Source organism: Stigmatopora nigra, unplaced genomic scaffold, assembly GCF_051989575.1.
Source record: "Stigmatopora nigra isolate UIUO_SnigA unplaced genomic scaffold, RoL_Snig_1.1 HiC_scaffold_30, whole genome shotgun sequence".
Taxonomy (NCBI): Eukaryota; Metazoa; Chordata; class Actinopteri; order Syngnathiformes; family Syngnathidae; genus Stigmatopora; species Stigmatopora nigra.
The window spans coordinates 1684443-1696925 of NW_027551609.1; the positions used below are offsets into that span (position 1 = coordinate 1684443).

Below are 12483 nucleotides of genomic sequence, written 5' to 3' on the forward strand. Positions count from 1 at the left end.
TGGTAGGCACGGTAGGCCTTTAGCTGTGAATAGGCCGTCTGTAGATTGTTCTGCTTCTTCATGTATCCATGCATCTTTTCTTTCTATGGTGCAATGTTTTTAAATCAATTAACACAGTTTTTTAGATCGACTCAGTTTTGTTGTTGTGTATGCTGTCTGGTAAGTGTTTTCTGCTGCTGCTTTAGCTGCTGTATTCTGTCGTTGTCTTCAGCGTGTGCTTAACATTTGCTTATCGCTATGTGGTTGGGCTTAAAATCCCAATGAACAAAAATCATAACAATCTTACTTAATTTCTAACTATATGCCTTATCAGTCAAAATTAAAAATGCTAGCTGGTATTCTATTTCGATCACTGCTTCCTTGTTAAGATCAATAAGTATATATCTATATATTTTTTTTAATTATTATTTTATTTATTTATTATTATTATTATTATTTTTTTTGCAATTTCACAAATTAACTAATCATACCAATAATAGGAAAAATACAAAAAACAAATCAGGCTGCTCTCTCCTCAGGAAAACAGCTTTTCCATTCTCTGCAACAGTTACATTCAAATCAATTAGTATTCAGAAACAAATGCACACATTTATAATTCTGAACAGAATTGAACCTACTAAAATGTAACCACCCCTTGTTTGTTAGGGTTAATAATTTTAGCATAATTGAGTCATTTAGAGCAATTAGATTTCATTACTTATAAAATGCATGCTAATCAAGTCCCAATTAATTCAATAATGTGTATTGCGTTGCATATTAAACTCAGTCGTTCGAAATTGAAAATATCCTAATCTAGTAGTCTTTTTTATCAAATGTCACATTGCATTGTCTTTGAGGTTTGCCAATCATCTCCTATAAAACTTTCTTAATCAATATTTTTCAATAGTCAGGCATAAAATTGAAATCCAGTTCCATTTCTATCAATTTTCTTTCTAGTTGTTCACATTAACTGTCTGTAAGAAGGTTTGGTCTCAATTGAAACGCTTTCACTCTTTTTATGGAGACAATAAAACCAATATAAAAAGTTCCTTATGGTTTATAGCATTGCTCCTCGAGCAATAATCTTTCCAATCAATATTGGATGCTTTCCATTACGTCTGATCGCGTCAATAAGCTTATCTTACCTGTCTCCTCAAACGTTTCAACTGAGAGAACCTCCTTACAGTGCAAAGATGGATCTGCATCCTCCGCTATTTTCATGTCTGCTGTTTGGTCAGCAACAGTTGTACGGACGTTCTCATTTTGGGTTGCTCGTGCGTCTTCTCCGTGTTTCCTGTTGAGAAGCACAGTCTTCTTCTGCCAGCTCAAAATTAGTGTGTTTCTGTAAAGTTTTTCTTTTATGCAGATAGCCAGATTAGTCTAATCATCCAGCTCCAATCGTGAAGTGAATAATGGCGTTTGGTATGGTCTACTAAATAGGCTTTCCATATTTAACACAATTTGAATGCCATTTCACTATAAATCAATGGTACTTTGGAATTTCATATGATGCACTGCTTTTGTTCTTTCATTTCAGTGCTCCAAAATTTCACATTGCAGATTTGTTCCTCCAATTAATTCAATGCATTATCTTCAAAACATTTGTTTGGACTAAACAATTTTCCACAATTTTTTCATCGCCATCCAAAAAGGCTTATTGGCGACTTCAGAAATCGATTTCAAATTTCCAATCCTTCGCTGCCATCCCTGAAAAGGGCTTATTGGCGATTTCAGAAATCGATTCCAATTTGCAAAATCCTTTTCCACCTTGATATCTAACGGATTGAATACATCTTGGTGGTTGGCCAATCAAAAACACAAAAAGACAAACAACCATTCACACTCACAGACATCAGTGGTCTGTAATTTTTTATCACTAATCGTTCTCAAAAGAAATAGGTTAATGTCATTTGGTTAACATGAATTGTTTGATGCTTATGCAATCCGTTATATTCTAATAGTCATTAATATGACTTGCGCTAAAGCATATCTCATCTGTTCATGGGCGACCGAGACACATCATTCCGTGCACTGAATGATCTGTGATGCTCACACACTCCCAGAGAAATCATGCCTATCCTAAATTAATTATTTTATCTAAACTTGCCAGGTAATTTACCTAATAATTTGGAAAAAGGCCATTTATGCATTGTCTTTATGTTTGATATCATTAATATTGTTGATTTCCTCTGCCTCTGAATCTTTATCTCTCTCTGTTCCTCCTTTCTCCATCGCTTGGTGCGAGGCAAGCATTCCAGGAACCCCCCCGCACGCACCCTCCCTGTGTCCTTGGAGTTTGTAAAAGTTGCCTGGTACGAGTCTTTACGACGAGGGGGCGTAGGTGGGGGCTACTGTCTCTCAGCAGGCCTGGGATCTATCAAAGATTTTATGTTGGCGAGTTTTGGGATGGGTTAGTAGGAGATGGGCTAGGGGAAAAGGCTTTTTTTTTTTCATTCCAGTTGGCGGCCATTTTTCCTTTGTCTCTATCGGCTTGGCCATTTTTTCTTCACGTGTGCTTTGGTTTTGAACGTTTTTCAAACAATAGTCAAATGTTACGCTATTAATTTATTTCTCTAGGTTTTTATTTTTATTTTTTAGGGACGTCCCAACTATGGAGGCGTGGGTGTAATTTTGTTCCCTTTAATTTTTGCCACAGAGGCCAACAGCTGAGCCAGGGTACGCACAAAAGCTACCACAGTCTTTCCTTTGACTTTAGATATCTTTTCCTGCAGTACCTTCTCATTCTCCGCTTGGTCCATACGTTGTGTGACTAGGGCCTCTGCCATAGCACACGCTTTCCAAAGATCAACATTCATATTACCCTCGGTCAGCAATTTAGCTTCTTGCAAATCAATAATCATTCTCCGTTTCTCCAACACCAATTTATCTTTTGCCCTAGAATCTGCACACAAACTCTTTCCATATTCTACAAAACACATTCTCAGCTGATCATCCACTGATTCCGGGAATTTGTACATTTTTCCAAAATCCGGTAATTTAAAGTTTTTAAACCATCCTTGATCCATTTTTGTATGTAATTTGGTTCTCAAGTGAGTGTCCTTTTTCTCCTCTGTGTTCACACACACTGGCTCACACTCGCTCAAAAGGGTGCAAAGAGGAAAACAGAGGCAGCAGTGCCCCCCCCCCCCCCCCCCTTTTCCTTTCTTCTCGACAGGGACGGGGTCGGAGTGTAGCTGCCCCTAGGAGTACGCTAGCTGAAACAAACCAAAACAGTAATTATCTTTGCAATATGAAGGAGAACACTATGATGTTATTCAATCTACACAAAGGAAAATCTGGCGATTTTCCACTACTTTCTCAACACAAAGAGAAAACACAAACCTAAACAAAAAATGACACACTACTACAACCGGCAACATATAACAAAATGAGATCCCACAGACAACAAATATGAGTAAATATGAACGTTTTTTAAGACCGAGTGCTCCAGGTTTGTAAACACAAGCTTTTAATGTTATCCTAGAGACAACAATGGTTCAGCTCCCTAAACCTTAAAAACCTTTCTACGGCCGGGCAAAGAGCGATAAACCCCATAAGAAAAACCCTAACTATCGTTTTTTAATACCGAGTGTTCCAGGTTTGTAAACACAAGCTTTTAATGTTATCCTAGAGACAACAATGGTTCAGCTCCCTAAACCTTAAAAACCTTTCTACGGCCGGGCAAAGAGCGATAAACCTAATAAGAAAAAACATAACTATCGTTTTTTAATACCGAGTGTTCCAGGTTTGTAAACACAAGCTTTTAATGTTATCCTAGAGACAACAATGGTTCAGCTCCCTAAACCTTAAAAACCTTTCTACGGCCGGGCAAAAAGCGATAAACCCCATCAGAAAAAACCTAACTATCGTTTTTTAAGACCGAGTGTTCCAGGTTTGTAAACACAACCTTTTAATGTTATCCTAGAGACAACAATGGTTCAGCTCCCTAAACCTTAAAAACCTTTCTACGGCCGGGCAAAGAGCGATAAACCCCATAAGAAAAAACCTAACTATCGTTTTTTAATACCGAGTGTTCCAGGTTTGTAAACACAAGCTTTTAATGTTATCCTAGAGACAACAATGGTTCAGCTCCCTAAACCTTAAAAACCTTTCTACGGCCGGGCAAAAAGCGATAAACCCCATCAGAAAAAACCTAACTATCGTTTTTTAAGACCGAGTGTTCCAGGTTTGTAAACACAAGCTTTTAATGTTATCCTAGAGACAACAATGGTTCAGCTCCCTAAACCTTAAAAACCTTTCTACGGCCGGGCAAAAAGCGATAAACCCCATAAGAAAAAAGAAAGCAAGCCACACTTTTAGAACTACCGTTTCAGACAACACAAGGCAGGACAGTGAGTTTTTTTTTTTTTTTTGCAGTACTCTAATTAAGAAGTACTAGAAGCCAATTTGACACTTTTGACTGATTTTCAGTAACAGGGAGTGTCTTACCTTTTTGTTGTGGTCGACCTTTTCACTGTCCCGGCCTGGATCGCCGTTCACGTATCTGCAACTCCTCCAATGAATCCTGTCCGTGACGCCAATTGAAGTAGAAAGTTTGTTGTTGCTGTTAGCTAATTTCAATATTAGCCTGTATCTACTTCCACAAGTTCTTTTAATTCATAAATGGAAAAAGTCAGCAGAGTCTCGTTCAAAAGGCGTGGCTTTATATAACAGATATATCTGGACCTAACACCTCATACAGAAGCAAGAGGAAGAAAGGTAACTCAATACAGTTTACAAAGCACATATATAGCAATGATCTCCGTCCCGCTAAGTATGAGTGTGTGTGTGAAAAGACCCCCTATGACCCCACACATGGGTCATCCTTTTAACTCATGTCTGTCGGCAGTAACTTCTCTTTCTCTGAGCCGAGGGGGCCATAACTTCTGGTAACACAAACAAAACTGGAAAAAGGAGTGAGACACTAGGGTTCACATTGGTCATTCTAAGATAACGGAACTGAAAGTAACTTCAGCGTCTATGCCATAAAGTATAGATAGCTCATTATTTACGCGATAAATCATACAGGGTTTAACAAGCGGCTGTGTTCCACATAGTGAAGTCGTAAAAACACTATTAAACATATATATAGTGGTTCAGCCTTAGTTTCATTTGCTTACTTATTAATGTATTAGTAAGTTGCATAATTGTCGTTAGTTAACATTTTAATATATAATTCCAACAACACGCACTCGGCTCCGCGGACCTTCTCCTCCTCCTAAGTCCCAAGTCGCGCTTTTATTAGGTTTCAGCAATGATGTCATGGAAAAGGTCCAACAGTCACTGAGACATGTTAAAGACATCATTATGATTATTGACAGGTTGTTCTTTGTTATAGGGAATTTGGATGTCACGAATCCTTGCATATAATCTCTCAATACGTGTCACGGTTAAATGTCATAGGGACCTTCAATCAATATTACAATCATCAGTGTCACCACCATCATAGGTGTCACTAAGTGTCACTGTTTGGCTGCGGATTTGTCATAGAGCCAATAGGAAATATGTATGTCCTTTGAAATGCACTTGTTATTGTTTTACGCAACTTTACAATTTTTTTCAAAGTAAAAAGTACTGCAGCTGTAAATAGTTTGGGAAACACGTTCTCAATCCATACCACTTTACAGGTTCTTCTGGGCGCCAACGCAAGTCGTCTCAAGATGTCGTCTCATGTAAGTTTCTTCTAATTGATTTGACTTTATTTGACTATAACCCTAACCCTGAAACTAGTTTATTCGTAGGCATGATTGATGACATAACCCGCAATTGGTCTTGAAACCCAAAATGCCTCCCATACGCTTTGATTTAAAAAATATTTCCCATTAATATGGTCTCTTCCTGCCATCTTGTGGCTGTTTTGAAAAAGTTCACCATACAATTATTTTTCCGACCAAAAACTCGGCCATCCTCTTGGATTTGAAAATTACTTCCCAGTAATATGGTCTCTTGCTGCCATCTTGTGGCCGTTTGGGAAAAGTGCACCCTGCAATTATTTTTTTCCGACCCAAAACCCTGCAATATTGTCCAGTAATATGGCACCCCAAAAAGAGGTGACCCCCCCCCCCCCCCCACACACACACACACACAATCGGTCATTAAAAAGCTTTCGGTTTATATGTGATAGATGGCACTTTTTCCCCCATTTTGTCATCCAGAGTGGGACGAGTTGTCGTCAGACGAAGAATCTAAAGAGCAGGACGATTCCCGGTAGGCGTGCCAGGAGGCCGCCTATCCGTCTGTTTTCCAGGGAAGTTGGAACCGACATCTCCCCCCCTCCCCACAGGTCCTTTGCCACTTTGGCCAACAAGGTGAACCGAGGCCTGCCTGTCTTCAACAAGGTATTCACCGGGCGCGCCGAGGTCTTCTGGCAGCAGGTGGTGAAGCTCCACGCCCTGGCCGGCCACCTTCCACCAGAAGGCCAAAGTAGCCGGCGTGACGGCCATCGCCGGCCTGGCCCTGGCGCCCTTCACCTTTGGGGCCTCGCTCATCGCCACGACCGGAGGGATCAGATCGGCTTCCGGAAGCATCTCGGACAACGTCAATATCTTCTCCTCCCCCCGACCGCCCCCCATTCTCCTCCCCCTGACCGCCCCCCTTCTCCTCCCCCCGAGCGCCGCCTCTTCCCCCTCTCCCTCCTCTTCCCCCCTCTCCCTCCTCTTCACCTCCCTCATCCCCCTCCTCCTCTTCTTCCTCCTCTTCCTCTTCTTCTTCCTCTTCTTCCTCTTCTTCTTCCTCCTCTTCCTCTTCTTCTTCCTCCTCTTCCTCTTCTTCTTCCTCCTCTTCCTCTTCTTCCTCTTCTTGTTCCTCTTCTTCTTCCTCTTCCTCCTCTTCTTCTTCCTCCTCTTCTTCTTCTTCTCTTTTTTTCTCTTTTTCTCTTTCTTTTTTTCTCTCTTTTTTTCTCTTTTTTCTCTTTTTCTCTAGTGCTCGCGCTCGTTCTCGCTCGCGTGCTCGCTCGTTTGCTCTCGCGCTCGCTCGTTCGCTCGCTCGTTCGCTCGCTCGCTCGTTCGCTCTCGCGCTCGTTCGCTCGCTCGCTCTCGCGCGCCTGCTCGTTCGCTCGCTCTCGCGCGCCTGCTCGTTCGCTCGCTCTCGCGCGCCTGCTCGTTCGCTCTCTCGCACCCGCTCGTTCGCGCTCGTTCGCGCTCGTTTGCGCTCGTTTGCGCTCGTTTGCGCTCGTTTGCGCTCGTTTGCGCTCGTTTGCGCTCGTTCGCCCTCGCGCTCGCTCTCTTTTGGTCTCTTTTGCTCTCTTGCGCCCTCTTGCGCTCTCTTGCGCTCTCAGCCGCCGCCTCTTTCCGTCTCGTCTTACTTACGCCGTTCCTTTTCTTCTTCACAGGATACGGACAGTTTGATGGGGTGGTGGAATACAGTGAAACGTGAGTAATTGAAACTTAAATGTACAAGATGTTATTTTTTTCCATTTTGGAGCCAGCCAAGGCAAGATTAGAGTCGGTAATTGGCAGATGTTCAGTCCATTTTTAACCGAGAGGGCCGGCCTGCCGGTCTTGTCTGGGACGTTTACCATTAAAAGGCTTTCGGTTTATAAGTGATAGATGGCACTTTTTTCCCCATTTTGTCATCCAGAATGGGAAGAGTTATCGTCAGACGAAGAATCTAAAGAGCAGGACGATTCCCGGTAGGCGTGCCAGGAGGCCGTCTATCCGTCTGTTTTCCAGGGAAGTTGGAACGGATATCTCCCCCCTCCCCACAGGTCCTTTGCCACTTTGGCCAACAAGGTGAACCGAGGCCTGCCTGTCTTCAACAAGGTATTCACCGGGCGCGCCGAGGTCCTCTGGCAGCACGTGGTGAAGCTCCACGCCCTGGCCGGCCACCTGGCCACCTTCCACCAGAAGGCCAAAGTAGCCGGCGTGACGGCCATCGCCGGCCTGGCCCTGGCGCCCTTCACCTTTGGGGCCTCGTGCATCGCCACGGCCGGAGGGGTCAGATCGGCTTCCGCCAGCATCTCGGACAACGTCAATAACATCCAGGAGCGCAAGAAGGTGAGCGCCTAGTTTGGGATAACACATTCTTACCCTATGCTACTTTACTGTTTCTTCTGCAGACCCTTAATAAATGCCACATCCACTTCTGCAGACCCTTAATGCCACATTTGGACAACAACGCAAGTCGTCTCAAGATGTCGTCTCATGTAAGTTTCTTCTAATTGATTAATGTTTTTCTGTTTAGTGTATTCCGGCACTTTTAATTGACTATAACCATAACCCTGAAACTAGTTTATTCGTAGGTGTGATTGATGACATAACCCGCAATTGGTCTTGAAACCCAAAATGCCTCCAATGCACTTTGATTTAAAATATATTTCCCGGTCGTACGGTCTATTCCTGCCATCTTGTGGCTATTTTAAAAAAGTTCACCATACAATTATTTTTTTCGACCTAAAAACCCTGCAATATTGTCCAGTAATATGGCGCCCCAAGGATAATGTGACCCCCACCCCCCGCCGGGTAATGTGACCCCCACCTAGACCTGGACACCCACCCCTGGACCTTCATCTTCACCGCCGCCGCTCTCTCTCCCCCCCACCGCCGCCGCTCTCTTACTCTCTCCCCCTGACCGCCGCCGCTCTCTCTCTCCCCCCGACCGCCGCTCTCTCTCTCCCTCTCTCTCCCTCCTCTTCTTCTCCTCTCTTTCTCTCCCTCCTGTTCTTCACCTCTCTCTCCCTCATCTTCTTCTCCTCCCTCTCTCTCTCTCCCTCCTTTTCTTCTCCTCCCTCTCCCTCCTCCCTCTCCCTCCTCTTCCCCCTCTCCCTCCTCTCTCCGTCCTCTTCCCCCCTCTCCCTCCTCTTCTTCCTCCTCTTCTTCCTCCTCTTCTTCCTCCTCGTCTTCTTCCTTTCTTTCTCTCTCTCTCTTTCTCTCTCTTTCCTCTTTCCCTCCCCCCTCTTTCTCTCTTTCCCCCCCTCCCTCTTTCTCTCTTTTCCCCCCTCCCTCTTTCTCTCTTTTCCCCCCTCCCTCTTTCTCTCTTTTCCCCCCTCCCTCTTTCTCTCTTTTCCCCCCTCCCTCTTTCTCTCTTTTCCCCCTCCCTCTTTCTCTCTTTTCCCCCCTCCCTCTTTCTCTCTTTTCCCCCCTCCCTCTTTCTCTCTTTTCCCCCCTCCCTCTTTCTCTCTTTTTCCCCCTCCCTCTTTCTCTCTTTTTCCCCCTCCCTCTTTCTCTCTTTTTCCCCCTCCCTCTTTCTCTCTTTTCCCCCCTCCCTCTTTCTCTCTTTTCCCCCCTCCCTCTTTCTCTCTTTTCCCCCCTCCCTCTTTCTCTCTTCCCCCTCTTGATCTTTCCCCCCCTATCTCTATTTTTCCCCCACCACCTCTTACCCCCCCTCTCCCCCCACCACCTCCTCCTTCTCCTACTTTCCCACCACCACCACCCTCACCTCCACCACCACCCTCACCACCACCACCACCTCTTCCCCCCTCCACCACCACCACCACCACCACCCTCACCTCCACCCTGACCTCTTTTACCACCACCACCACCACCACCACCACCACCACCACCACCACCACCACCACCACCACCTCTTTCCTCCCTCCACCACCACTACCCTCACCTCCACCCCGACCTCTTTTCCCACCACCACCACCACCACCACAACCACTGCCACCACCACCGCTTTTCCCACCACCACAACCACAACCACTGCCACCACCACCACCACCCTCACCACCGCGCGGGAACTAACCCGGGTAGCCCCCCCACCGCGGGGGATCCAACCCGGGGAGCCCCCCTCCCACCGCGTGGGACCCAACCCAGGTAGCCCCCCCCACCGCGCGGGACCCAACCCGGGTAGCCCCCCCACCGCGCGGGACCCAACCCGGGTAGCCCCCCCCTCACCGTGCGGGACCCAACCCGGGTAGCCCCCCCACCGCGTGGGACCCAACCTGGGTAGCCCCCACTGCGCGGGACCCAACCTGGGTAGCCCCCCCACCGCGCGGGACCCAACCTGGGTAGCCCCCCCACCGCGCGGGACCCAACCTGGGTAGCCCCCCCACCGCGCGGGACCCAACCTGGGTAGCCCCCCCACCGCGCGGGACCCAACCTGGGTAGCCCCCCCACCGCGCGGGACCCAACCTGGGTAGCCCCCCACCGCGCGGGACCCAACCTGGGTAGCCCCCCCCACCGCGCGGGACCCAACCTGGGTAGCCCCCCCACCGCGCGGGACCCAACCTGGGTAGCCTTCCCACCGCGCGGGACTTAACCCGGGTAGCCCCCACCGCGCGGGACCCAACCCGGGTAGCCCCCCACCGCGGGGGACCCAAACTGGGTAGCCCCCCACTGTGCGGAACCCAACCCGGGTAGCCCCCCACTGCGTGCCACCCAACCCGGGTAGCCCCCCACTGCGTGCCACCCAACCCGGGTAGCCCCCCCCACTACGCACGCCCCACTGCGCGCCACCCAACCCAGGTAGCCCACCCCACCGCGCGGGACCCAACCCGGGTAGCCCCCCACCGCGCGGGACCCAACCCGGGTAGCCCCCCACCGCGCGGGACCCAACCCGGGTAGCCCCCCACCGCGCGGGACCCAACCCGGGTAGCCCCCCACCGCGCGGGACCCAACCCGGGTAGCCCCCCACCGCGCGGGACCCAACCCGGGTAGCCCCCCACCGCGCGGGACCCAACCCGGGTAGCCCCCCACCGCGCGGGACCCAACCCGGGTAGCCCCCCACCGCGCGGGACCCAACCCGGGTAGCCCCCCACCGCGCGGGACCCAACCCGGGTAGCCCCCCACCGCGCGGGACCCAACCCGGGTAGCCCCCCACCGCGCGGGACCCAACCCGGGTAGCCCCCCACCGCGCGGGACCCAACCCGGGTAGCCCCCCACCGCGCGGGACCCAACCCGGGTAGCACCCCACCGCGCGGGACCCAACCCGGGTAGCTCCCCACCGCGCGGTACCCAACCCGGGTAGCCCCCCACCGCGCGGGACCCAACCCGGGTAGCCCCCCCACCGCGCGGGACCCAACCCGGGTAGCCCCCCCACCGCGCGGGACCCAACCCGAGTAGCCCCCCCACCGCGCGGGACCCAACCCGGGTAGCCCCCCACCGCGCGGGACCCAACCCGGGTAGCCCCCACCGCGCGGACCCAACCCGGGTAGCCCCCCACCGCGCGGGACCAAGCCCGGGTAGCCCCCCACCCGCGGGACCCAGCCCGGGTAGCCCCCCACCGCGCAGGACCCAGCCCGGGTAGCCCCCCACCGCGCGGGACCCAGCCCGGGTAGCCCCCCACCGCGCGGGACCCAGCCCGGGTAGCCCCCCCCCACCACGCACCCCCCACTGCGCGCCACCCAACCCAGGTAGCCCCCCCCACTGCGTGCCACCTTACCCAGGTAGCCCCACCCCCCACCGTGCGCCACCCAACCCGGGTAGCCCCACCCCCCACCGCGTGCACCCCCCACTGAGCGCCCCCCCCCCCACCGCGCCACCCAACCCGGGTAGCCCCACCCCCCACCGTGTGCACCCCCCCACTGAGCGCACCCACCACTGCGCGCCACCCAACCCAGGTAGCCCCCCCCACTGTGCGCCACCCAACCCGGGTAGCCCCACCCCCCACAGCGCGCCACCCAACCCGGGTAGCCCCACCCCCCACCGCGTGCACCCCCCACTGAGCACACCCCCCACCGCGCGCCACCCAATCCAGGTAGCCCCCCCACCGCGCGCTACCCAACCTGGGTAACCCCGCCCCCCACTGGGTGCCACCCAGCCTGGGTAGCCCCACCCCCCACTGCGCGCCACCCAACCCGGGTAGCCCCACCCCCCACCGCGCGCCACCCAATGTGGGTAGCCACCCCCCCACCGCACGCCACCCAATCTGGGTAGCCCCACACCCCACTGCATGCACCCCCCCACTGAGCGCACCCCCCAGTGCGCGCCACCCAACCCAGGTAGCTCCCCCCCACCGCGCGACACCCAACCTAGGTAGCCCCCCCCCCACCGCGCGACACCCAACCTAGGTAGCCCCCCCCCACCGCGCGCCACCCAACCCAGGTAGCTCCCCCCCACCGCACGACACCCAACCTAGGTAGCCCCCCCCCCACCGCGCGACACCCAACCTAGGTAGCTCCCCCCACCGCGCGCCACCCAACCCAGGTAGCCCCCCCCCCCCACCGCGCGCCACCCAACCCGGGTAGCCCCCCCACCGGGCGCCACCCAACCTGGGTAGCCCCAACCCCACTGTGCACCACCCCCCACTGTGCACCACCCAACCCGGGTAGCCCCACCCCCCACCGGGCGCCACCCAACCTGGGTAGCCCCACCCCCCACCGGGCGCCACCCATTCTAGGCAGCCCCACTCCCCACCGCGCGCCACCCAACCTGGGTAGCCCCACCCCCCACCGCGCGCCACCCAATGTGGGTAGCCACCCCCCCACTGCGTGCCACCCAATCTGGGTAGCCACTCCCCCCACCGCGCGCCACCCAATCTGGGTAGCCACTCCCCCCCACCGCGCGCCACCCAATCTGGGTAGCCACCCCTCCACCGCGCGCCACCCGATCTGGGTAGCCACCC

General features: G+C 52.0%; 1 protein-coding gene across 1 annotated transcript; it reads left to right on the forward strand.

The window, feature by feature from the left end:
* Positions 1–1391: 1391 nt before the first annotated feature.
* LOC144192939 (uncharacterized) lies at positions 1392–7337 on the forward strand. Its single transcript, XM_077711782.1, has 3 exons — positions 1392–1401; positions 6135–6186; positions 6263–7337. The coding sequence occupies exons 1-3, from the start codon at positions 1392–1394 to the stop codon at positions 7323–7325; spliced, it is 1125 nt and encodes a 374-aa protein (XP_077567908.1). The 3' UTR covers positions 7326–7337.
* Positions 7338–12483: the final 5146 nt, after the last annotated feature.